This window comes from Urocitellus parryii, chromosome 3, assembly GCF_045843805.1.
Source record: "Urocitellus parryii isolate mUroPar1 chromosome 3, mUroPar1.hap1, whole genome shotgun sequence".
In the NCBI taxonomy this organism is placed as follows: domain Eukaryota; kingdom Metazoa; phylum Chordata; class Mammalia; order Rodentia; family Sciuridae; genus Urocitellus; species Urocitellus parryii.
This window is the reverse complement of record NC_135533.1, coordinates 200549416-200576548: the sequence shown is the minus strand read 5'-3', so window position 1 is coordinate 200576548 and position 27133 is coordinate 200549416. Positions and strand designations below refer to the sequence as shown.

At 48.6% G+C, this 27133-nt stretch overlaps 1 protein-coding gene and 1 non-coding gene across 2 annotated transcripts in view; both read left to right on the top strand.

Annotated features, from left to right (window-relative positions):
• The window catches only part of Cdcp1 (CUB domain containing protein 1), a 45384-nt gene extending 25375 nt beyond the window's left edge, over positions 1-20009 (top strand). The window contains exons 3-9 of the mRNA XM_026389862.2: positions 2999-3361; positions 4112-4480; positions 10620-10841; positions 12024-12416; positions 14419-14784; positions 17000-17087; positions 19583-20009. Coding sequence (XP_026245647.2) covers positions 2999-3361; positions 4112-4480; positions 10620-10841; positions 12024-12416; positions 14419-14784; positions 17000-17087; positions 19583-20009 — 2228 coding nt within the window. The remainder of the gene's footprint in view (positions 1-2998; positions 3362-4111; positions 4481-10619; positions 10842-12023; positions 12417-14418; positions 14785-16999; positions 17088-19582) is intronic.
• A 1105-nt stretch (positions 20010-21114) lies between these two features.
• On the top strand, positions 21115-21188 carry Trnaa-ugc (transfer RNA alanine (anticodon UGC)). The gene has a single exon. It is a non-coding gene; the product is annotated as a tRNA-Ala (tRNA).
• Positions 21189-27133: the final 5945 nt, after the last annotated feature.

The window sequence follows — 27133 nt, the reverse complement described above, 5'->3', positions numbered from 1 at the left end:
AAAAAAAAAGAAAAGAACAATACGGTCTATAGCAGGAGAACACAGGAGAACAGTTTGTTGCATTGTGTGAATAAGCACACACATAACATGCACACCCACACGCATACACGTAATCATACAGAGCCCAAAGTCGGGAGAGATAAAGAACAAAATGCTAATCCCATACTATATCTCCTGGGGATGGGGTAAAGGAACAGGTGACCTTCGCTTTCTTCTTTCTATCCTTCTGTACTGTCCTTTGTTTTCTTTCTTTCTTTTTTAACAAGTGTTCATTTCGATTCCATTCCATTCCACTCTATTCTATGTGGCTGGGGATAGAACCCAGGGGCTCACACTTGCCAGGCAAGCCCTCTGCCACTGAGCTCCACCCCCATCCTATGCTCTACTTTCAGAATCAGTTCAATAAAGTGAAAAAGATAACAAATGACATGTCACAAACAGTTGAATATATTCTGCCTTTCGGCCCCAGTTTGCCCACGCTCTTTGCTAGGTAGTAAAAATGCATGCTCTTAACTTTTGAAAGTGATAGGGAAAAATCAATTTTTAAAATAACCAATCTAGACACTGGAATCAAATCCCGTGGTCTGCCCTCTCCCTCACTTCCTTTTCTGGGTAAGCAACAGAAAGTTTCAAGGGAAATGACATCTCAGTTCTCGTCCCATCTTCAATAGTCCCAAGCAAGTTAATGGATGTAGACATCTACAGGAAAAAAACAGGTTGTCAATCACTTCAGAAATGACACTTCTCCTTCCTCTGGATATTCCTATATTCCTTCAAGTTATTTAAAATTTTTTTGCAGTGGACAGAATGCGGGAGCCACACCAGAAGGTGTGGAGCCATGCAGGTCATTTGGACTATTCCAGGGTACCAGGGATTGAACTCAGGGGCACTCGACCACTGAGCCACAACCCCATCCCTATTTTATATTTTATTTAGAGACAGGGTCTCACTGAGTTGCTTAGCGCCTCATTTTTTGCTGAGGCTGGCTTTGATCTGGCGATCCTCCTATCTCAATAGCCTCCTGAACTCCTGGTTTTACAGGCATGGACCACTGTGCCCGGCCTGAACTATTCATATCTCTGGGTCCATCCTAAATACCCCCAAAGTAATGAATGAAAAATTGTGTTCAGAGCCTAGCTCTTTCAGTACCATGGCAGGTGGCAGAGCTGAGGATGGGAGGTGGGGCCTTTCAACCCTCGGTCCTTGGTATGGAATTAAGTCAGAATCCCTCGGGTGGTCCAAGCATGCATATTTTTAAAATATTCTCCAGGTGGGTCTGGGGTGGAACCAGGGCTGAGAGCTTTAAAAGGAATAAACAATCCCATAAGAGTACAGAACCCAGCAGAGCCCAATTAATGCTACCCTGGGCACAGTGGGCATATGCATGGAAAGCTAAGAGGTGAATTAATATAAACAACCAAGTTTCCGTGAGCTTCCCAAATAGGTACTATCTTTACCAACACAGAAATTCTAATTTCAGCCACATTAGTCACCTCTTTATCTAATCCTGTTTTATTGATATGGCTGCACAGTGCATTGGCAAACTCGTGCTTGATCAAACAGACTGGGCCTTTGTCCTGGCATTGCTGTGTACTGCAAGTGGTTAGAACCAAGATACCTGGACTCCAGGGCTGTTTTGCAAAAATGAGAGGTTTGGCATGGATGATTTTAGAAGTGCTAGACAGCTCCAGATTTCACCTGTCATTCTATTTGAAGTCAACAGTCCTTTCAAACAACCCACAAAAGCAGGAATAGCTGTGCATGGTGGCGCACATCTGTAATCCCAGCAACTGGGGAGGCCGAGTCAGGAGGATTGCAAGTTCAAGACCAGCCTGGACAATTTAGCAAGGCCCTTAGCAATTTAGAGAGACCCTATTTCTAAATAAATAAATAAATAAAAAGGGCTGGGGATGTAGCTCAGTGATCAAGCACCCCTTGGATTCAACCCCCCTACCCCCCCCCCAAAAAAAATCCAGGAATAAATATTTAAATATTTGCAGATTATTACAAAAGCCATCACACCCTTCAGAACCCCTGTGCACTGAAGTGCCTGCTTTCTATCACCTGTCTCCACTTATTTCTTCCTTGATAGTAATGCGTTTCACTTTGTTTTAAAAGGATTAGGAAACAAAATACATTTTAAAGGGTGTCATTAGTTGTGAGCACTTAAGAATTCAACTACAATGGCACTGAAACACTTCCATACAGTCACCCGGCAGGAAGACCACTTTGCTGCAGGCTCCAGACACCCAGGAGTTGTAGACTTGGGGTGCACACCTCAGCATGTGGGTGAGGATATTGATGGGGAACGCAGGTGTAAAAGGTGGATCTTGGCACTGCGCCCTAGAAATTGTGAAACCAGAACTCAGAGTAGAGGAAGTTGGACATCCCAAAGCACGGACTTCATTGCACGCAGCCTTCTTCTGGCCTCCAGTAAGGTCTGGTCAGAGGTCCACCAGCCAGGCTCCACTTGGTCAGGAAAACACAGTAGTTAGGAGGCATCTTGGGTCGGATGCCCTGGAAGCAGAGCCTGGGACAAGGGTTTTTGTTTAAGTCATTTATCAAGAGTGTTCCCAGAAGAAACCCAAAGTGAGGGAGGCAGGAAAAGCCAGGGGGAAGTGAGCACAGATATGGTTTCTGCTAACATCTGGCCTCAGCCTGTTCTCATGGAGAGGGCTAGAGCATGAATGGCACCCCGGGTCATGCCACTCAAAGCAGGAGTCAGGCTTTTCGGTCCTGCCTCAAGCAGTTATTGGCTGAGGACTGCGACTCCTGCCTTGGGATGGGAGTGAGGGGGCAGCCAAACCTCTTAGGCTTTTCTGTCAAAAAACTGAGGCTTAGACCAGACTCAGCTGAGGCTCTCCCCAGACCTGCAGCAGCTGGGGAGTGAGTGCACCTGCTGGTCAAAGCCACCTGGGCAGAGCTCCAGGGGGCTGAGAGGAGCAGCATGTGGCCTTACCACATCCATGATCAAAATTGCTCTTGTGGATTCTTGCAGACTGCATGTCAGGCCCCTGTCCTTTTGGGGAGGTTCAGCTTCAGCCCTCGACATCGACGTTGCCCACCCTCAACAGAACTTTCATCTGGGACGTCAAAGCTCACAAGCGCATCGGCCTGGAGCTGCAGTTCTCTCTCCCACGCCTTAGACAGATCGGGCCCGGGGAGAGCTGTGCCGACGGGGTCACTCACTCCATCAGTGGCCGCATCGATGCCACTGTGGTCAGGATCGGCACCTTCTGCAGCAATGGCACTGTGTCCCGGATCAAGATGCAGGAGGGAGTGAAGATGGCCTTGCACCTGCCGTGGTTCCACCCCCGAAATGTCTCTGGCTTCAGCATTGCCAACCGCTCGTCTATAAAACGTGAGCACACCCCTCCCTCCCTAGTAGGTGGATGGAAACACAGGAAGTGGCCGTCATTTTTCTAGGGCAGGGATGGCACATGGTCGGCCATTCTGTAGCAGTCAACTAATGCCCTCAAGGAAGATCCCATGCTCCTATAAGCCACTTGGGCCACTTGTGAGAGCCTCCTTTCTCTCTTAAACAAACAGAACATCTCTTTTCTTTGTCCTGTCTGCATATGATATTTATTTTCACAAACTTGGTTGCCCTACCTCTGTCTCCATCACATTTTCTATATGGGTGTCAGTGAGTGCACGCTCACAATGGCTCCTGGGGGTTGCTCCTTAAGTGTTCTGGAATTTTGTGAGCTGATGTTAAACAGAGTTGGTCTCAGCAATAACACTGTATAAACTTACAATTCAATAAAGCATTTTAGAAGCAGAGGTAATAAATACGCCCAGCTCATCACTTCCTAATTATTTTACTGCATTTTACTATGATCTCTGATCTCCAGGTTATTTATGACTCTCCTATCTTTTTGGCAGACATACAATATAATGGTGTCTGTTGCCCGACTCTGTATCCAGTTGTGTTGGAAGCTTGAAGTCAGCCATGGTGGGAGTATTTACACCAAGGAAATGGGCACAGTCCACAAAGTAGGGCTTTTCCCCTGCTGAGTGTAAACATACATCCAAACTCACTCCTAGGAGTTGGGAACTGTGATTGTGTAGTCACCTCCTTTTCTTTCTGGTCGGGTTCCATTCCCAACAGGCCTGTGCATCATCGAGTCTGTGTTTGAAGGGGAAGGCTCGGCCACCCTGATGTCTGCCAACTACCCAGAAGGCTTCCCCGAGGATGAGCTTATGACGTGGCAGTTTGTGGTCCCCGCACACCTTCGGGCCAGCGTCACCTTCCTCACCTTCAACGTCTCCAACTGTGAGAAGAAGGAGGAGCGGGTGGAGTACTACATCCCCGGCTCCACCACCAACCCCGAGGTGTTCAAGTTGGAGGACAAGCAGCCCGGGAACATGGCTGGGAACTTCAACCTGTCCCTGCAGGGCTGTGACCAAGACGCCCAGAATCCAGGGATCCTGCGACTGCAGTTTCAAGTTTTAGTCCAACATCCACAAAATGAAAGCAGTAAGTAAGCCTGGCTCTCCTCTCCCAATCTCCTGCACACCCTCTCTGATTCCCTGGGGAGTCGGCTTGGGTGGGGTCCCTTGCCTGTTTTCTCATCTGGGCTCCTGGAGCACTTGGACTCTGGCCCCTAGAAGAGTTTCAGGAAGTAGGTTGCTAGGTAACAAGAGGCTCTCTGGTGAACACCCAGCATGCAGTTTCATTTTAGCTCAATAAGCAAGCAGCAAACGTGATCTTGCATTCAGGGTGCTAAATTGTTTTGAATGAAACCCAGGGAAACCCTCTTTCTAGACCTCAGGTCTTGACCCTGCAGTGTGAATGTGATGTCACCAGCACTGTCAGCATGATGATGACAGCTCTCAGTTTTTTAGCTGAGCACCCCTTACCATGGACACTCACTGCAAGCCAAGCCCCGTGCCAAACACTTAAACAGCATCCTTATCCTTACTGCAGCCCTGTAGGGGAGATGGGAATGATCTTTTATCAATGAAAAACCAGAAGGTTCAGAAAGGTTATGAAAAAGGTTGTGAAACCAGCCCAATGTCACATAGCTTATCAGGAGCAGAGCAAGCCCACTCTGGACCATACTGAGCTCTAGGCAGATGGGACACTATTCCACAGACATTGCTGAGACACCATGAACCTAGAGGTGGAGAGTCCAGCTCAGGATTGGGTGCATTCAAGGGACCAGGATGCAAAATTTAAGGAGGCACCCAATTGGAGGAGCCTCACCTCGTCCTGGCACTATTGTGACTTTTGAGATCAAAGCAGAGGAGTCAGTGTCTGTACCTGGGCCCATCATGCACTGAAGTCTGGGGAGGAGTGAGTTATGACAGGTGGTCTTCAAGAGGACACTTCTGACACACACTGAGGGTGGGCTGTGTCCTGAGAGCTGGTTCTCATTCATGTTTTTATTATCATTCACTCTAGGAAAGGGGCAGAGCCAGGCAGAAACATTTCTTTCTGCAGAGCATATAAACATCCAAAAAGTGATAGCATGGGATCTTCTCAAAAGACTGCCCAATTCGAACTGGGAATCTTGCCACTCTTTTGCATGTGTGTATGTGTGTGTGTACACATGCCATACACACTTACATATATGTACACATGTATGTGTGCAAATATGCCTACTCAAGTGTATCCCCTGAGACATTTATTTTGTTTCCACTGCCACCGTCGTGTCATCAGAGTGTGGAACACAGTGCAAAAGGATCTAGAAATGGAGTGGGTCTGGGTTTTAGAAGACAGAAGGGTTTGTTTATCATCTCAATCATGGTGAAGTGCTGCTGAGAACCTCTAATGAATTCTGTTTCCTGCAACATCTGCTGGGCTGGTTTCTAAAACTAATCATATTGTTAAACAAGCCATAAACAGCATCCAGGAGGGAGTGGATTCAGTTCTGAGATGAACAGAGACTGAAGAACTTCGGGGCCAGGTGGATCACAGAGTCGGCCTGTCGAGTCCAGTTTGGTCCGTACTGTTCTAGAGGAGGAGTGGATCTGGCCAGCAGGAATATCTCTGGGGAGAGAAGAAGGGTGGGCTGGACTCCTAAAAGCTCTGGCAGCTCCCTCTGATGCTGTGAACCCCAGTGTAGGCCCTGCATTTCCAGGACTAGTCCAAGGAAGCCAGTCCTAGGCACCCACACACCTGTCTGACCCGTTCCTCATGCAGGAAATGATGATGGCAGCTCGTTTTGTAGGCAGGGTTCCCAGTGGGCAAGGGCACTGACCTGGGGAGTCAGCCCAGGTGGATCTGTCTCCCATCTTCCCTGTTTTCCTTGTGACCAGGTCAAGCCGTTTTGCTTCTGCATGACTCAGCTCCTCACCTGTGCGGTGGAGATGATGGATGCTGCAAGGCCAACCTGAGGCAGCCCAGGGCCCAGCAGGTTGTAAGCCCTCTCTAAATGCTACCTGCAGGGTTCTAGGTCAAGAAGAGGATGCAGGGTTGGAAAAGACGGGGAGATGGTCCCCAGAGATTGGGCTGTGGCCCAGAAGAGAAGTGATTTGTAAGCGGTAGCAAGTCACTCCTGGAAGGAGCTCTGCAGACCTCAGGCTGGGAGAATTCCAAGGGAGGACTCATGGCAGAGTCTGCTCTTTCCCAAGCTGCCCAGAGGCCCCATCTGTGCGGCGGTGCATGCCCCCTGGTGACCCCAGGAAGGGATGCCAAGTGTAATTTTGGCTTTCTTAGCTTGGAATTGAGCAAGCAGAAGTTGAGGGGAGAGGGGCTTCAAGGTGAATGAGTCCCTTGGGTCCAAGCCTGTGTCCTCCCTTCTCATACAAGAGCTAGAGGAAACCTCCTATAGCTGGTGCCCCCCTGAGCCCTCCTCCTGGTGCACCTCCCTGAGCCCAAGCCAGGGCCTGCTGCTGTCACTGGACCGTCTTCAACCCCAGCATCAGGGAGCAGCTGCCCAGACCAAAGACTATACCCCAAGAGCCCATGTGGCTGCTCTGCCTTCCTTATGGGCCAAGTTGTATTTATCCATCTGCACACCTGAGTCCCACTAATCTTCATCCAGTTTTGTTCCTCTTTCTGTAGCCACCAGTTTCTGCACATTCCAGCCTCTCCATAAATTCATAAACATTGCACCAATCTCAGGAGGCAGTATCCTATCCCAAGTGGCACAAGATCCAGACGCATCATATAGAAAACTATAGAAAACCAAAGGGCACCACAGGAATGGTTTAAGAATTGAACTCCCTTGCTGATGATTTAGTGGAGAAAATATTTTTAAAAAAGAAAAGAAAACCAGAGGACTGCACTGGAGGACCCAGTCGGCTGAGACCCTTTGCCATCCCATGGCCAGACCTGACCACAAGTGGGCCCAGGCTACAAAAATATTTCTGAATGTGAGCAGCCAGGCACATGTTAACCTTGAATCTTATTGTCCCCTCCACATCACCACCACCACCAACCTACTATTATTCCTCTGTCCGCTTGCTGAAAAATATCAGTTGGTTCAAGTGTACCCAGGGGACTCCTGCATTCAGTTTTACAGTAAGTCATGCACAGGCTGCCCAGGACCAAAGGAATAATGGATGTGCCCCCAGCTGTGACTAATGTGTCCACTGCTGGCTTTGCCTCACAAAATGGGAAGCTCAGAGGCTCAAAAGAGTTCATGTGCATCTCCACCAAAAAAAAAACCTGCCTGTTAAAGGCGTCATAATGCACTCTCTTCTTTTCTCTTGATAGTACAGAATTATCATGTCACACCGGGGGTGGCTACCATTTGTACCCTGCGGCCTGTCTCCCCTGTTGTGTAATTCCTAGAAGATTGGAGTAGCCCTGCTGATGACGATTACATGAGTCAATAGTGTACCTCCTGTCCACAGCATCCTCCTTAGGGGGAGCCTGCTAGCCTCTGCGTAATGCATCCTCCTTGATATATTTCTGAAGATATATTTACTTTCTCTGAAAATATCAAGCAAATTGGTATCTTCAAAACCCCTGGGCCAGCTGGGTACAGTGGCACACTCCTGCCTTAGGCTCCCGAGAGTCCAGAGATTCTCCGGAGCCTGAGGCAGGAAGATCTCAAGTTTGAGGTCAGACTTAGCAACTCAGTAAGACCCTGTCTCAAAATTAAATTTTCAAGAGCTGAAAGCATAGCTCAATGGTAGAGCACTTGTCTAGCATGCTTAAGGACCTGGGTTCAATTCCCAATATATATATATATATATTTCCATCCCCCAAAGGCATAGACAGGTTTAGAGAGCCACTTTTGGGGTATAGCAAGGTATACATACTCAATCGAGAAATGTGAGCTATCTTGAGGAGTATAATGGGTTTTTAAGAACATTTTTTAAAGTATTTTTCAACATTTTAAAGAATATTTAATATTTATAAAGGCACAGAACAGTCAGAAAGAGAAATGGAAAGAAAACTATGTAACTTTTCATGAAATGGAAAGTAAGGTGGTAACTGATCCATCGGATCCAAAAGTGCAGAATCAGAAACAACAATGGGAAAGAAGAAACCTGGTTTGTCCCACAAAGGCGCGAGAAGTAGCAAGTCAGATCCAGACCGGGGGACAAACTGGGGCTAAGAGTGGAAGAAGCCACTAGAACACCAGGTCCTTCTTCTGTGACAGCAAGTGCCAAGCTCCTGCAGCTCTTCCCCAGCCAAGGACAATAATGTTTCTCCTTGAGACAAGATAAGACAGTCATTGACCCAAAGGTCCCAGCCTTTGCTTTAGGGAGAAAACTGAGCACCTGGATTGTCTGGAAGTTACCCACCAACTACCGTGCCACCTTCCCCTCACTGAGCCAGGCACACATTTCCTCCCTTTTTTGGAGTGACGGGCTCTTTTCTGAGGGAATCCCACCAATCCAAGAGACCCTGTCCACAGCATCCTCTTTAGGGGGGAGCCTACTAGCCTCTGTGTAATGCATCCTCCTTGAACTTTCTGAAGATACAATGTTAGTGGTTTGACTGGAAGCAGTCGGGCCATAAAACCCTACAGAGAAGCTCCATCAACAAGCAGAGGTATTCCAAATAGCTTCCAGGGTCCCCTTTCAGTGAGAGCAATAGGCAGATCCCCAGGCACCTGTAGAAGGCCAGTGAGAAAGACCAGGACCAAAACAAATTAACAGAAGAAAAGTAACTGGGAGGAGGCGGAGATATTGGATGGAGAAAAACCACAAAAAAGCTATCAGCCGGGCGTGGTTGTGCACACCCATAATCCCAACAGCTTGGGAGGTTGAGGCAGGAGGATGGTGAGTTCAAAGTCAGCTTCAGCAGGAGTGAGGTGCTAAGCATCTCAGTGAGACTTTTCTCCAAATAAAATAGGGCCGAGGATGTGAACTCAGGGCCTTGGGCTAGGCAAGCTCTCTACCACGGAGCCATAGAACCAGCCTTTTTAAAATTTTATTTTAAGACAGGGTCTCACTAAGTTGCCCAGGCTGGCCTCAAATTTACAATCCTCCCACCTTAGCCTCCCAAATTGCTGGGATTACAGGTGCAGGCCACTGAGCCTCGTCTAGGTTGTAATGTTTTGAAAAGAGCTTTCCAAAGGATCTCTTAGAGAAAAATCCAAGAAATAAAAAATGGAAGGGGGGCTGAAAGATAAAGATGAGGAAATCTCCCAGAAAGTGGAGTTTGGTTTGTTTTGTTAAGAAGAAGAAGAAGGAGAGGAAGAGGAGGAGGGGGAGGGGGAGGGGGAGGGGAAGGAGAAAAGAAAATTTCCTGGGCAGGAAAGGAAAAGTAATTATAGTATGCAACATGATATGACTCTATGAACACTGTCTTAGTATTGTATTTACACAGTCATGATAATGCAGACAGAATAATGATTTCACTGTTAAATATAACTGTTAGAGAAAATGAAAAGGGAAGTATGTGTATCATACTCTATATGTTTGCTACAACATGCCATTTGCTCAGTACTACATCTAGGAGGCTTTTAGATCTCTCTCAGTCTTTTTAACTGCTGTATAATATTCATGAATGTCCCGTAGTTTATTCAACTATCCAGTGTCAGTTGGTTTCTGGTCTGCACAGCCCTGAGATAAAATGTGGGCACACATCATCACATCACACGGCTGAGTTCCCAGGGCTGCAAGGTTTTCATTTATACACTGCTTCTCAAGTGACTGTGACAGGCTGACCCAGGCTTCTGCCAGTCTTGTGGGTGAAGCACCTGTTTCCCTAACCTCCCTGGCACACGGTATCACCATATGTTTATGTTTTCCCCATCTGAGTCGGGGAAAAGAGACCCTTGGTTTTAATTTGCTTCCTCTGGTGACAAGTGACACTAAAAACCTTTCATATTTTGAATATCTGGACACTGATGTCTCCTTCTGTGAACTGCTCAATCGTTGCCTATCGGCAATATGTCCCCCTCCCTCTGAGTCCCTTGTCTCTGTTACTTATAGCACCTATTGCTGATGGAGATTTTAATCTTTTCATTCATTTATTTGTTTTGCTTTTATACTTTGTGTTGATTTCATATTTCTAATATTTGATTTTATTGGGTGAAGTCCACTGCTTTTTAATTTTCTTTGAAAGTTACTGCAATATGACACTAATAATAAAAAACCCATGCCCTGTGCTACTTTCCTCCTCGGGAGAGGTTGACTACAGACTCTTACCATCTTAAGTGGCTGCTGCTGGTCCGTGCATCACACCTCGTTTCTATTCGTGTTTTCAGATAAAACCTACATAGTTGACTTGAGTCAGGAGCAGACCATGTCAATCACCATCGAGCCACGCCCCGTCAAACAGAGCCGCAGATTTGTCCCTGGCTGCTTCGTGTGTCTGGAGTCTCGGACCTGCAGTAACAACGTCACCCTGACACCGGGCTCCAAGCACAAGATCTCCTTCCTTTGCGATGACCTGACACGCCTTTGGTTGAATGCAGAGAAAACCATAAGTACGCCCCTCACTGGTACATGGGTCTCTGGCTGCAGGCAGCTCTGCCCCTGCCTGCCCTCCCTTCTTAGGAGGGTTCATTAGGTAGGTTGGGAATTGTCTGATGTGAAATACCCACCCAAGTGCAGGTGAGCAAGGGCAGCAAGAAGGAAACAGCATGTGCAACACACCGGCTTTAGGACCAGCCTCAGTTGGAACGTGCCTCCCTTGAAATTCCCTACTATGTCTGTGCTATGTCTCTGCTGGCCTGCCAGATCCCCTCTGATGAAATCTCTCCTCTGCTTAGCCTACTCCAGTCCATCTGCCCCTGCACCCTCACTTCCGTATTCACTGCCCACCTGTCTCCTCTGCATCAGACTGAGAAGAACTTTGCCTAATTCCATTTTTTAAAAAAAATCCATTAAACCCTAGTAGTGCTGAGCATGTGCTGGTCACTTAAAGAATCCTTGATGAATGAAGGGCAGCAGAGCCTATTGTCACCTCCCTGATGAGCCACTGTGAGCTTTGACACGGGTGCCCTTAGAGTCTCTACAATGCAGGAGCTGAACCCACATGTAGACTTCAAAGGTCACTCCCTTAGGAGCTGGACATGGTGGCATACACCTGTTATCTCAGTGACTCCAGAGGCTGAGGCAGAAGGATCCCAAGTTCAAGGCCAGCCTCAGCAACCTAGTGAGACCCTGTCTCAAATAAAAAAATAAAAAAGGCTGGGGATGTAGCTCAGTGGTAAAGCGCCCCTGGGTTCAATGTCCAGTACGACCAAAAGTAAATAAAGAAATACATCAGCTCACTCCATTAGAAGTACAAATTAACAAATTAGACCTCTAAATAAATAAATAAATAAATAAAAAGATCTCCCCGGTGGCACTCATAGATGTCTAGATGCGACTACTACACCAAACAGCCTGCCCTCACCACACTTAGCATCTCAGACACAATGCAAACAAGAAGAGAGCACTCATATCCTAAGTCCTGCAGATGGCTGACAGTGGGAATGGGAGAGAGCAGGGGAAATCCAGCAAAGCAGATGCAGGGAGCCAGAAAGGGGGGATGGGGGACCACGGGGATGCGACACGGGACAGACCAGAAGGAAAAAGTCTGCAGGGGAAGGCAGGGCGGGCGTGGGAGCCAGGGAGGGCGACTTCCGATCCCTGCACATAGGAACCACCAGCCTCTCTCCTAGGCTGCACAGACCACCGGTACTGCCACAGGAAGTCCTACCAACTCCAGGTGCCCAGTGACCTCCTCCAGCTGCCCGTACAGTTGCATGACTTCTCCTGGAAGCTGCTGGTGCCCAAGGACAGGCTCAGTCTGGTGCTGGTGCCCAAACAGAAGCTGCAACAGCACACTCATGAGAAGGTCTGCAATACCAGCTTCAGCTACCTCGTGGCCACACACCTGGCCACACCTGGTCAGGAACTGTACTACGGCTCCTTCTGCCCTGGCCCTGGAGGCTCTATCGAGCAGATCCAGGTGAAGCAGAACAGCTCCGTGACCCTCCGGACCTTTGCTCCCAGCTTCCAACAAGAGTTCTACAAGCAGGGCCTGACCGTGTCCTTCACCCCACACTTCAAAGGTAAGGGGGACCCTCACCCTCTCTCTCCCATCTTGTTTGGGCAATTTAATTATTTTTTTAAAATTTATTTACTTTTTAAGTTGTAGTTGGACACGACGATACTTTTATTTATTTATCTATTTTTAATGTGGTGCTGAGGATCAAACCCAGGGCCTCACACGTGCCAGGCAAGTGCTTTACCACTGAGCCACAACCCCAGCCCAGGGCATCCATGTTTACCTTGAGTTGTGTGAGTCCCTTAATTAAGTTGCCAATTTGGAGAGAAGGGGTGACTGAGGCGCTGATCTCCCACGCAAGAGATTTCAAAGATGACGAGTCCTGATTCCGGTTTTTCCCATCAACCTAGGATGGAAAATTCCAGAAGTTTGAAAAGAAAAAAAAGAAAATGTTTCTCCCAGCTGAAGGCAATGGTTGGTAGGCAGCAGAACAAATAATCAGGTTCAATTCTCTTTTGGAAGCAGGCAGAGCGTAAATGAGAAATCACCAAATATTCCCCAGCCCTGAATTTTTAAGATGGGAACATAAAAATTCTTTTGCAGACATTTTTATGATTCTGCTTTTACAATTCAGGACGCAATGTGGAGAGAGAGCCCGAGGAGGAATTGGGGGAGGGAGGTGACTCCCTGGAGCACAAGGGTCCCTTTCTGCAGCCTGGTGAAGGTTAGATTAAGGTCTTCGTGTCCGAGGCAAGAAACGAGGTCTAAATGGCTCACCGCAGTAACCTCCAGGTGGTTGATTTTAAAAGTCACAGTTGCCATGATAAGTTGCTCAGAGAACAGTGCCATTAAATTAGAGGCCATTTCAAAATTGACCAAGACCTTTATTTAAGGTTTACTTTGTATTTTTGTTCTCAGAGGCAGGAGTGGGAGGGAGATGAACTTTTAGCCATAGATTAAGATCGGTCCAGACTTCCTGATATCTCCAAGGTTACCAGAGAAAATCCTCTGGGCAACCTTTGAAATTAAGGTACTCTCATTAGAGTGGAAAAGTGGGGTTTTTATCTCACCGGAAGGTAAGAAATGGATTTATGAATGTGTTAGAAGCTGTTTCAGATTTATGATTCTAGAATTCTTCCCAGAACATGATGGTTCTTTGGGTTTTGTTTTTGTTTTTTTTTTTTTTTTCCAGTCTCTGAATCAGAAATTGGTATATACCAATCCCAATGGAGCAAGGCAGCAGACAAGCATTAGCTATGTTGAGAATTATTTCTGAGAGGAAAATGAGTTAACCACAGGTTTGGCAAACTGAACTGTTTTCTGTTTGTGTTTTCCAAAAGACCTAGACACCTCATCTGACTGGAACTAATTTTGCACTGACTCATACACTAACTATCAGCTACATGTGCTTATTTAAATTAATAGTAAACAAATCTAAATTGCCGTTGTGTTAGCTTTCTGTCACTGTGATAAAATACCTGAGATAATTGACTTATAAGGAGGAAAGGTTTATTTGGCCTCATGGTTTCAAAGTTTTCACTCCATGGTTGCTTGGCCCTGTTGCTTTGGGGACCAAGCAGCACAGTATATCATGGCAGGAGCACATGACAGAAGAAACTGCTCACCTCATGGCAGCCAGAAAGCAAAGAGAGAAGAAGGGACCAGTTCCCTCGGCACCACCTCCCAATAGGGCCCCAGGCTGGAAACCAAACCCGTAACACCTGAGCCTTTGGGAGATATTTCAGATCCAAATTTTAGCACTCAGTCCAATTAGTCCCATTTCAATGGCAACCACACATGGGGCCATGGAAATGCTATTAAACGGTGCAGATAGAGAATATTTCCAGGGGCTAGGGATGTAGCTTCGTGGTAGAGCATCTGCTTAGCTTTGATCCCCAGCATGTTAATAAAAGAGCCAAGAATATCATCACTGCAGAAAGTCCCGCTGGACCGTGCCAGTCTAGCAGATTTAACATGTCCTCCTGTACCCCTCCTTTCTCTTTTTTTATTTTCCATCTGGATGAAGTGAAACGGTGTCTTTCTGGATCCCCTTCCCTTTTCTGCAGAGGATGGGATTTTCACCGTGACGCCAGACACAAAGAACAAGGTCTACCTGAGGACCCCCAACTGGGAGCGGGGCCTGCCAGCCCTCTCCTCCTTGTCCTGGAACATCAGTGTGCCCCGTGATCAGGTGGCCTGCCTGACCTTCTTCAAGGAGCGCATCGGCGTGGCCTGCCAGACGGGGTGGGCGCTCATGATCATCCAGGAGCAGAGGTCACAACCAGAGGAGATCTTCAACCTGGAGGAGGTCATGCTCCCCAAGCCAAGCTTCCACTATCACAACTTCTGGGTCAACATCTCCAACTGCAGCCCCGTGAGCGGCAAGCAGCTGGACCTGCTCTTCTGGGTGACTCTCACCCCAAAGACCCTGGGTAAGAACTTCCACAGTCTTTCAGAGATGGTAGTGATCAGGAAAAAAAAAAAAAAAAACGGCATCTGAAGAGCTAGGAATAAGCCTGGGAGATAAGTCAGAAAACAGAGAGAGAGTCCTGGTATCGGTCAGTTGTTGCATTGATAATGCTGCGTAACAAACCACCCAAGAAGTTAGCAGCTTAAAACAGCCATTTATTACTGCTCATGCATGGGCTGAGTGATTCTGATCTGAGCTGGGCTTATTGGGCTCACGCATTCATGCAGTTGAAGGTTGGTTAGAGGATTTTGTTGATCTTAGCTGGGCACTTTCATGCGTAAGGGGTTTAGCCAAGCTATCTGACACAACTAGGCTAACCTAACCCTTCTTCAGGTGGTCTGTTATCCTCCAGCTGGACCTGTTCTTTTGACAGAGGCAGAAAGATCCACAAGAGACTTGCAGAAGCATGCACAGTCTCTTAATGCTGGAATTGGGAACTTTTTTTTTTTTTTGGTACCTGGGACAGAATTCAGGGGTACTTGACCACTAAGCGACATTCCCAGCCCTATATTGTATTTTATTTAGAGACAGGGTCTCACTGAGTTGCTTAACACCTCGCTATTGCTGAGGCTGGCTTTGAACTCGAAGTCCTCCTGTCTCAGCCTCCCGAGCCACTGGGATAACAGGCGTGCCCACTGCGCCTGGCTGGAATTGGGAACTTTGCACTATCCCTTCTAGCACATTCGTTGGGTCTGCCTAGATTTTCTCAGCCGAACTTCCACAGTTCTGTACTCTTCATCTCTTTCTCACATGGGGGGAGTCTCTGCCTCCTGTGATCTTCTTTATCTGTAAAGTAGGTGATTACTATATCATAAAAGTATCATGGGGATCCAGTGCCAGGGATTAAAAATGTGACATAGATATGCAATACTGCTATTTTTTTTTTTTTTTTAATTTCATCCCAGTAAAACTTTGGGCTCCATGAACAGCCCCAGTCGCAGGCCTTAGAGCAGGGTGGAGAATTTTCCTCTATGACTCCAGGAAGTGCCTACAAGGCAGGGTGATCTGCAGTGGGACCGTGTGTTCTCCTTATGGCCAGAGTGCCACAGAGTGTTGGAGCCTGAAGGACCGTGGAGGCTATTTTCCTGACCTCTTCCCTTTCTGGAGGCCAGAGGGATTGGATATCCCCCCGAAGGTCACACAGCTGCTTAGCAGCAAGAGAACTAATGGGAACCAAAGCCTGGGTGACAACTTCTCCCGTGTCCTCAGGTTATCGCCTGGATTCTCCTCCTCTCCTCCATTAGTTTTCTATCATTTCTTTTCCTATTTCCTCCGAAGCGCATCTTCTGTCTTCTTGGCTCTTGGATTGACTTTCTCTTTCCTCCACTCGGCTAAAGAAAAGGTCAGTGTAGATGAAAGAGCCCTCTCCTCACCCTTCACCCTTGACGCTTGACCCCCTGCTTTCTCTCCCACTCTGCTCTTCCCTCCTCCAAGACAGACTGGTGACTGGGGGAACCCACCTGGTGGTAGACCAGGAATACCCTCTGGAGTAGATCTGATAGGTCTCCCCAATTGTTCCTATTTGTCTATTGCTACGTACATACCACCCCAAAATGTCATGGCTTAGACCTTAACCATTTTCTTGGTTCACAATTTCTGGGTCAAGAATCTTGGCAGGTCACAGCAGGATGGCTCCTCTGCACTCCAGGGCATCTGGGTCCCCTGACAGATGCCTAGAACAGCTTAAGGTTGACTGGGATGGAGACATGTCTGGGACCTTGGTTCTCACTTTGTTTTTTCGTTTTTGTTTTGTTTTGTTTTTCCCATGGAGTCTCCACATGGCTACCTTGGGCTTCCTCCCAGCATGGTGGTCTCAGCACAGGCAGACTTCTAACATGGTAGCTGCCTTCCCCTCACAGAAAAAATACAAGCTGGGCAAGGCCTATAGCTTGGTGGTAGAGTACTTACCTAATATGTGTAAGCCACTGGGTTCCATCCCAGCACTACAAAACAAGGTGCAAGCTGATAGTCTTCTTAAGGATCAAGGTCAGAAGTGACACAGCCACCTTCTGTTGGCCACCCCAAACTCAGGAGAAAGGAAATACACTCCCTCTAATGTGAGCAGTATGTGGGTACAGAAGGGGAGGGCCTGGGGGCAGCCAAGCCTGGAGTCCACTCGGGTTCATCATTGCGCTGACCACCCCGTCTCATCTGTCTCCTTGTGTCTCTGCCCACAGACCTGACTGCTATCATCATCGCTGTGGTGGCAGGTGGGGCCTTGCTACTGTTGGCCCTCGGACTCATCATTTGCTTCGTGAAAAGGAAGTAAGTGGAATCCCTCCAGCTGTCTGGCTGACTTGATGTCTCCTCCATCACGCAGCCCAGATGTAGTATTAATTATCGGCTTTGTGTTCTTGTTTCTCCTTCCTCTCCCACAAAGATCCGTGTTGAATAATATTGCTAGGTCTGAGTTATGGTTTGGTGGGGGGGTGGGAGGAGATCCTATCCTAGGAGGGGATAAAGGAAAAATAAAAGCAACACGCTGTGACTTTCTGGCCGCAGCTTCTAGCTGCCTGGGCACAAGAGCCCCGTGAGTCACTCTCTTGTTTGCTCATTAAACTGATCCACACAGGGGACCTTGGCAGGAAGGTGCTCAGTAGGCCCTGCCAGGCCAGGCCAGGCCTCTGGAACTGCACGCTCTCTCTCCCCTGGAGGAACACGCACACATGTTGCCCCTGCTTATTCTCCTGCAGTTTATTAAACAGACTGTCTGCTTTGAGCTTGTTTGTTAGACTCCAGACAAGCACCAAAAGGGCATCTCTACGGGTGAGAGGAAGACCCATCGACCTCCTCCATCCCACCTTCCACCCCCTCAGGAGGGCAGCTTCTGTTGCATGAAAGGCAAATGACCTTTTTTAGACAGAGTCCATGCTTTGCCACAGATTTTACAAATTCATATTTCTGATGAAAACCATGCGGGAGAAGAGACATCTGCTTTCCGTAGCATGTTTTGACCTTCCAAAAAAAAAAAAAAAAGCCAACAACAACAAAAATGGTTTGAAATTAACCATGACTCTGAGCAAACCAACTGAAATTCCTCATCTGCAAGGAGATGGTCTAGAAATGTCCCCACTGATGAGGAAGTCCTGGCTCTTTGCAGGTCCTAGAGAGGCCTCTTGTCCATGAAATGTGGCTGTGGGAAGGACTTCTCTTAATGAAACGTCATGTTACTTTTCCTCTTAGGAGACTCTCTTGTCCAGGGCACACAGAATGTCCCACCCAGTGAGGAAAGCCTGGTGTTAAGACTGAGCAACAGCTTCTCACCAGGAGGGACCTGGGCAGGGGCAGTGGTCCAGCCTTGCCTCCATCTCTAAACTGCTCCACTTTGGGCCTGAGGATCACTAGCCCTGGCCTTGTCGAGGTCCCCTTGCCTGTGTGAAGCCATGTGTTGACAGGTTTATATAAGCCCATGCATCTCCAGGTTGGTGTAGCTAGGGTGGACAGATTCTGCAACACGAACCAGCAGAGACAGCACCATCCAACTTGCTCACTGGGCACGTATTCCCTGAGGGTCTCCTAAGCACGAGGACCCACGCAAGATGCTGAGGATAAAAGCAGGAGCAAGACGCAGTCTCTTCTACTGTCCATGGGGTAGAGGAACAAAAGAGGCAGGTTTGGGATGCAGGAGAGCTTTGGAGAGGTCAAGCAAGACACTGTGGGAGTGTGAAGGAGGGGCATCCATTAGAGACCTCAGGCAGGAAGCCTAGGAGCCCATCCTCTTGACCAGAAACTCCACATAACAAGCTAACAGTACTAGATTTATTTTTATCTCAGGTTGCTGATCCACAATTAGTGAACTGCCAGCCCCATGCATTATGTGGTCCATTATGCTAATGGAGCTAATGTCCTCCATTCAAATCGCTCTGGTCAGCTAACAAGTCAGCCTTCCCTGCTATTTGGCTCCCAGAGACGGAAGGCGAAGCTTTGTTTTCCAAGGCAGAGAGTGCTAATGTCCAGCCACGTCCAAGTACCAGAGAACATTGCACTCCAAATGTTAATGGCGTTATTGTGGAACACTGGCACGTGGCCCAAATTCTGTCTTCATTTTGGCTCTTATCCTCTCTAGGAGGTTACCATCGTTGGAACCTCTGCAGATACTAAGCTCTTCTGTCCCCAAAGCGAGCAGAAAATTAGCTCCACCCTTCCCTCCTGAGTCTCCTCTATGGCCACCTGGAATCTAGATGGTCAGAGCTTTTACCCGTGTGAGAGAAAGATGAAATATGAGCTACAGGAAAGTAGTAAGAGTTCCAGAAGGTTGGCCCCAGGTGTGCAGAGCCAGACGGGGTTTAGAAGAGCTGGGACACCATTTGTGTCTAGTAAGAAAGAGGGGGAGACCTTGTCAGGTGTTCACACCATTGGATACCAGGTAATCCATCAAAGAGGATTGGAGGAGTTGAGGGTGTGACTCAGTGATAGAGCATGTGCTTAGCATGCACGAGGCCCAGGGTTCCATCCCCAGTTCTGGGGAGATGAAAGCCAATTTGAGCACAAATAGTGTTAAAGATGTCCCCTCTAAACCCTCTCTACTGTCTGTGATCTCTCGGTTTCCACCTTAAAAGCCTGAGACAACAGTAGGTCATTTCCAAATGTTCACTGGAGAACACTGACTTCCATTCTCACATGCTAAGAGTTTCAGGGGCTCCAGGGAGACTTGGTCAGAACTCTGAAGACTCTAAGCTCCCACAGGGGTTTAGAAATGCGGTACATCTAAGATTTTTTTTTTTTCCCTGACTTCCATCTTGTTCTCTTTCTACAAATAGGAAAAAGAAAAACAAAGGCCCTGCTGTGGGCATCTACAATGGCAATGTCAACACCCAGGTGCCGAGGCAGCTGAAAAAGTTCCAGAAAGGAAGAAAGGACAATGACTCCCATGTGTACGCAGTCATCGATGACACCATGGTGTATGGACATCTGCTGCAGGATTCCAATGGGTCCTTCCTCCAGCCAGAGGTGGACACCTATCGGCCCTTCCAGGGCCCCACGGGGGACTGCCCTCCCTCCCCACCCCCCATATGCTCCAGGACCCCAACTGCAAAGTTGACCACAGACGAGCTGCCCCCTTGCATCTCTCCTGAGTCTGAGAGTGAACCCTACACCTTCTCCCACCCCAACAAGGTGGAGGTAGGCAACGGGGACACAGACATCCCCTTGCTGGATACCCAGGAGCCTGTGAAGCCAGCCGAGTAACTTTAGATCCTTTCCAAAGACTTTGCTGAGGTGCACAAAGCAAGGCACTGAGACACTCCTCCAGTGTTCCTGCCCAGAACTCCTAGAGAAGCATATAGAAGAAGAGCAGGATTTCCTGGCCTCCACTGTCAGATTTCCCAGTGGACTCATTCCAGTGGTGAGATGTTGAAAAGGAGGGATTCGGACCTGGATACAGTCACCCTACAGTGTTGTAGGGTAGTCCATAAAGAGACGTGAGTCACCTGATAGAGGGGTCGCCACAAGCCCGGATTTGGAGTGATAAGCAGAGTCTTGCCCACTTCATGGTGACAATTCTGATTCCTAGGAGCCCACCTGAGGTCCTGGCTCTCATTAGAGTCCCCTGGATGAAAAGGACACTGTGCCTTATTATTATTTATGTGGTGTTCCTATGTATTTAAGTGGCCAAATGTATCACCACACAGTTCTTTTCACCTGATATAATGTTGACTTGTGCCAACGGGTTCCTATGGCGGGGCTTTGACTTCTACCAGCCACTAGATAAACTTGTGCTTGTCCCCTGTGAGGTGCGATAATTTGCAGTCTGTCCCACCAGAAAAGGGTATGTGTGGGAGCTGCAGGGACACCCATCTGCTTGGGTAGGAGACTTCCTGATTCTCTCCAGCTGGGTAGTGTTATTCCACTGCAGACATTTAGCTTGTGTTCCTTTGTCTTTTACTCCTAGAGAGAAATTTCTTTGAGTTGCCATGTGTGGCTCTCCCAGCTGCAGCAAGACTCTGACATTTAAACAAAAATTCAGAGAATACTTTCCTCCTCCAAAAATGTTTAAATACATACCAGAGAGTAAGCCACCTGGGTTAGTTTCTGTGGCTACTGCAACACATTATTATTTGGTGGCTTCAAAGCAACGCAAATATAATGTCTTACCGTCTAGAGATCAGAATTCCCAAATGGTTCTCTTTGGGCCAGATTCCTGGCATAGACTCTAGAATTCATTTCCTTAGCTCTGGTGACTGACTGGTCAGGTCTTTCTCATACAGCATCACTGGTCACTGACTGCCCTACTTCCCTCTTCTACTTCTGAATCCAGGATGTTCTCCCCACCTCAAGATCTTTACCATCGGGCTGGGGATATAGCTCAGTTGGTAGAGTGCTTGCCTTGCATGCACAAGGCCCTGGGTTCAATCCCCAGCACCCCAGGAAAAGAAGAAAAAGAGATCTTTACCATCCATAGTGGAAAAGTCCCTTCTGTCACGTAAGGCACACATCCACGGGTAGGGATTGGGACCCTGCTGGTAGGGTGCCATTAATCTGCCTGACTCACCTTCCTGCCACTGACACCCACAGAGAAACTACAAAATGATCCAGCTCACCGGGTGTTTTGTTTAGCCTGCCATCTTTTTAAAGAATTTGTGACTAATGTTTAAAACTCCAAAATATTGCATTAAAATCCAGAGCAGAAGATCTGCCCACACTGAGCTCACACTCAACCCAGCGACTGCTGGACGCGGTTGTTGGTAGAAAGGTGCTCCCACAGAAATGCCATTCCTGTAATGGAAAGACCCGGACCCTCGTCTCTTCCCCAGTGAGAAGCTAGACCACAAGGCTGGCCTGTGTTTCAGGAAAGTGTTTCCTCCTAGTGCGTCTCCTTCCTGTATGCAAATCACCAGCCCCATTCCTGTGAACCTTTGCCAGCGGGAGAAGAGCCGCAGTGCAAAGTTCAGTACTTCCTGCAAAGAATAAAGGTGACTCTCATGGTGTTCCTCACCCTGGAAGTGCACCACCTCTCCTGGTCAGGTGGCCCCAGTGGAAGGGCGTTGGACAGTCACCTGGATGGTGTGTGCTCCACACACTTGACCTCTTTCCAGAAGGAAGAGGATTTATTTCTCTGATCATACCCTGTCCTTTCTGAAAGGCTGGCTCCGCCCACCTCCTTTCAGATTCCATCCCAGATGCTGGGGTTGACCATACATACTATTATCACTTGCAAGGTCCCCTTATGGACATTTTGCTTTATTTTTGGGGGGATCCCAGGGATTGAACTCAGGGGCACTTAACCACTGAGCCGCATCCCCAGCCCTTTTTTGTATTTTTTTAAGAGACAGTGTTGCTGAGTTGCGTAGAGCCTCACTCAGTTGCTGAGGCTGGCTTTGAACTCTCAATCCTCCATCCTCAGACTCCCGAGCCACTGGGATTACAGGCATGTGCCACCGTGCCCAGTGGGCTACATTTGCTTTTAAGGGAAGGCTCAAGACTCTGGGCTGAGTTGCTGGCCCCCTGATCCTGCAGGTGGATGAGTCTTCCCTAAACCCAGGCTCAGAGAAGGGGCCCAGTCTGAGCATGCGGCTCTTTAAGACCCAGACCCCACTTATGTACAATATTTCCAGGACTCTGGAGACCAGTCAAATGTCATGTTGATTTTTGCTGTGTGCCAGCATCGTGCCCTTCCATCCTAGATCTGCAGATGCCCAGGCAGCCCGTATGCCCCTTCTGCTTCATCTGTGAGCGAGGCTGGCTCACACAGGATTGATCTTCAGTGCTGCGGACACTGCATGGGAGAGAAAGTTCTCCAAGAGGAGTCAAGAGGGCAAGCCGAAGTCCAGACCTCAGGAGAGGTTAGGGGATGGTTTGTGTGGATCTGCAAAAGCTGAACTGGAAATAATTTATTTAATGTAGATACTTTTTACGTAGCATTTTATTCATTTCCTATGCTTTTTTAAAAAATAAACAAATGTACAAAACAAATGAGTATTGGGTTGTTTAAATGCTCTGACTATTCGCTCTCTGGCTCGGTAGAGGCCCCAGTTTCCCAGTTGTTCCTTTTCACAGGCTTCGCAGGGGCCAGCAGCTTCTGGCTTCGTTCTTACCCCAGGGCTTATTGTACAGGGAACTGGGCTTTGGGATGCAGTGTATGAAGCAGATGTTTTTGAGCTGAAATAAAAATGATCGTCTTGGGCTGGGGATGTGGCTCAGTGGCAGAGCACTTGCTGCCTGGCATGATGTGAATCCCTGGGTTCCATCCCCAGCACCATTAAATATATATATATTATAGTCTTAGAATCTGGCTGTTGCCCATTTCCAAGTCTGTGTATGCAGGGAGAAGGAATGGAAGCTCTCAACAACTCAAGAGGCCACAGCTCATTCTGTTCTGTTCTTGTTAAGGCAGCAGCCCCTCTGTGGGACCACTCCCACTAGCTGACCCTGCAGAGGCCCGGGGCTGCCCTCCCCACTCACCCAGCTGCAAGTCATCACCAGCCACCAGTATGGAAGTACAGGAAGGGGCAAGAGAAGGAAGTGCCAGAGGAGCCCCCATGGACTTGGAGAGGGGACCCAAGCACACTGGCTTGAACACATCAAGGAGATCAGACGTTGCTGCCTAGACAACCATCCCAAAATTTAGCAAGCCATCTCAGCTTTTGCTCTCAAATCTGTAATTTGATTGAGCCTCAATGGGGACTGCTTATCTGTGCTCCTTGGGACCTTAGCTGGGGCGGCACAACCGGAATCCTCTTTGGAGATGGCTCTTAACATACCTGGCAAATTAATGCAGGTCATTAGCTGGGAGCTTTGACTCAGGGACACTTGGGCCACTCCACAGGGCTTTGGGTGCTGCTTCATCACATGGTGGCTGGTTTCCAAGAGTGTTTCCAGAGTCAGAAAGTGGGAAGTGCTGGTCTCTCGAGGCCTGAACCTGGTATCACTTCTACTCTATCGGATGGTGTGCCCGTCACAGAGCCCACCCAGATTTAAGGGGAAGAAACAAAGGCCCCCACACATACATCTCAGTGGGAGAGGTGTCAAAGGATTTTTGGCTATAGTGGGGCAGGGAGATCAAGTGTCCTGTCCTTGAATGGCACTGACGGCCTTGATCATCGTGCTCTTGATTTACCCAACATCTGGTCTACACCCCACCCATCTGCTGGATGATGGCATCTCCAGTGTACAACCCAGCCCTCCCCACCCCTTCCCCCAACCCACCCAGGACCTCAGAGCTGAATCCCGTTGGGGCTCAATATCCTCAGGCTGTGTCAAGGGACTCCTGCCTGCAGCCCTCTATGTGCCATCACCCGGGACAACTTGTGGCAAAAAGCTACCATCCCTCCCCCTGCCCACTGATTGGAAATCCTACCAGTGCTCCAGACTGTGCCAAAGAACTTACTTCCTCCAGGAAGCCCTCCAGCCCCACCAAGTTGTACCTCTAAATCCCAATCATCTTTCTGATTCATAATTCTGCATTTAGCCACATTAGGCTTATGGCTGACATGTTTGTACTTGCCTGTCTTTTTACCTAAGAAGTATGTACGTTTCCCAGATGCAGAGGCCCATGTCTTGTACGTTATTCATCTGCCTCATACCACCTCACACAGTGAGTGCCCTAGAAATAACATCTGTTGCATTTACTAGTCCGAATACACTCCTGCACTTAAAGCAGGGACTTCAGGGAGGTGTTATTCTAGGGCATCCTGAGGGAGGGAAGGAGGTTGATGTCAGGTTTTGCAAACCTTATCTCACCTCGCCCTCTGATAATCCTAGGTACAAAGTTCATCTCCAGTTTACTACTGAGAAAGGAAGGCGCAGCAAGGTGGATTTACCTGCCCAAGGTCACAAACCAGCAGAAGGCTGGGCAGCAATAGCTCAGTGGCTCACCAGCGCCCTCTGCTGCTAGGCTGGACTTGAGCTGAGAGACAGGCTCAAGCAAGGGGATGCGGGGAGTCTGGTGGACCTCAGAGCTCCCCAGAGCGTCCTTGTCTCCCCTGTCTCCATTCCTTCCTCCAAGAGGCCATAAATTTTGGAGGAGAGAGCAAGCCTGCTTCCCGCTTCAGGCCCCCTCTGGCAGCTCCTCCCCCATGGCAGGCCCACCCAAGGGTCTGGGGTTCCAGCCACAGGGTAAAGCATCAGCACCCCAGGCCACTGCCAGACCTGCCTTCTCCACCCTTGCCCCTGCCCTTCAGCCTGCACCTCTCACAGACTCCTGCTCCCCAGGAAAGAGGGGAGTCCCATTTAAACCCAGGTATCTTTGGGAATGGGTCAAAGGGGTGCCACATCAAGGCGACCTGGGCCTGCCCTCCAGGACATGAAAACAAATCCCAACCCCAAGGCTCACCTCCCTCTGTTGGGGGGATTGGCGGGGCTGCTTCTTGGCTTTAAAGATTCTCATGAAGAACGAGGAGGCGTGGAACTCTGTCTCCACCTGGCTGGTTCCCTCACCTGCCTCTGGCCTCCTAGGAACCTTTCACAGGTGCGGTGAGTTTCAGGGGTGAGCCAGCACTGCCTCTTCCCCACTCTGTGACGAATGAGGGGACAGCAGGGAGCTGGGCTATGAACCTTCAAAGCCCAGAAGACAACACACCAGGAAAATATTAGCTGTGAGTATCCCACAGGATTCCAGAGAAAGGACAGAGAGAGAATTGATGTCAGGGAGGAGCCCCAGCCTCACCCTCCACCTTGGGCCCGCAAATGCTGGTGGTCCTGCCTGGTGAGGGCCAGGCCACCTCAAAGCCCTCGAGCAGCTCCCTGGTCCCACAATGGACTATAGCACAAGGCTCAGAGCTCAGAAGAGCCACACTTAGTCTCCACTGTTGCCGGCTCAAAATCCTTAAATAATTTCCAAACCAGGGACTGACATTTTTAATTTGCACTGGGCTCCTACCAATTATATAGCCAGCCCTGCCTGGAGTCAGGATGGTTACCTTCCCCTTTCAGAGGAAGAAGCAGTCTTTGAGAGGTTAAATTACTTGCCAGGATCCCACAGCTAAGTGACACAACCAAGATTTGAGTCTGGAAGCCCCTTAATCCCCCTCAACCACTTTCCTCAGGGCACTGGCTGCTGCCTCCCCACTCAGCCTCTCCTTTCCTATCCTGTGACCAGACTTTTAAAACACTCTCAAATGTCAAGCCTTTGGCCAACCTCTGCACTTCAAATCCACCTTCCTTGCTTTATTTTATACTCCTTCCTATTTATCTCTAAAAAGCTAGATACTTTATCTTGCTTATTGTTGTTCTTCCAACTAAATTGTAAGCTCCCTCAGGCAGGGATTATTGGCACGTTTTGCTCATCCCGTACCTTGGACTTGGAATAATGGTACCTGGCACGTGGAAGGCAGTTTCAGGCAGGCTGTTCCACTGGATGGCCCTGGGACGCAGCTCCTGAACAGCCCTTTGTGACCTGATGGTTGTTTCCCACAGCCTCTCAGCTCTGTTTAGATGGGGATGACCACAATGCCTCTTCTGTGTTCTGCATTTCCACAGAAGCACAGGTTCACACCCTGGGTTTTGCAATTGCTGTCTGAAGTCCGGGCAGTCCTTCCTGTGCAACCGAGCCCCGCACCCATGGGATCTGACACTAGTTCCAGGTACAGAATGGAATTGAAGGACACCTGATACTGGAGACCGGAACTTCTGACTTGGTCATGACAGAAAGGGCACCAAGCCAGGTGAGTGGGAAGGTGCAGGTGAGGCTTTCATGGAGGGGCCGGAGTCACCTGGAGGAGAAGGGAGACAGCACTGAATGTGGAGTGACCCACTGATGGCAGGACAGCCCCTAACTTCATTATAATGTCATCTGCAGGCTGAATGACAGCCCAGGCACCATGACAGTTGACAACGGCCATCACAATGACCAGAAAGAATCATTAAAGAAGCCAAAAGAGGTGGTACCTGAATTCCCAGGAAATATCCACCCACTCCCGAGGTGGGATAGAAGACATAAGGATAGGGAGAAAAGAGGCCCCTGGGACAACATGATTGGCCATGATTAAAAGTCCAGATTCAAAGGTCATGTTCTCATTCCTTTGTCACAAACAGTGCAATTAGATCAATTGCCAGACCTGGTCCACAGGTACACCAATGTCATATTGTTTAAATTCACAAAGCAGAAAAAAATGACCCCCACCCTGGTAATGGTCAACGTCTAGTTACCAGCACCAATAGGAACTGAAACACCCTGTTAGATCGCGTCTGTACTAGATTTCACCCGTCTAAGTGCCCCTGAGATGTAGCTATCCCGTTCTTCTCCAAGACCCACACTCCACCCTTTCTCTCACTAAGATCAATCTGTGCCTCCCTTTGACACATCCTTAAATTCCTTTCTGTGACAATGTCCAGGAAAATCACAGCCTGAGTTGAGGTCCACCTCCCTTCTGGGG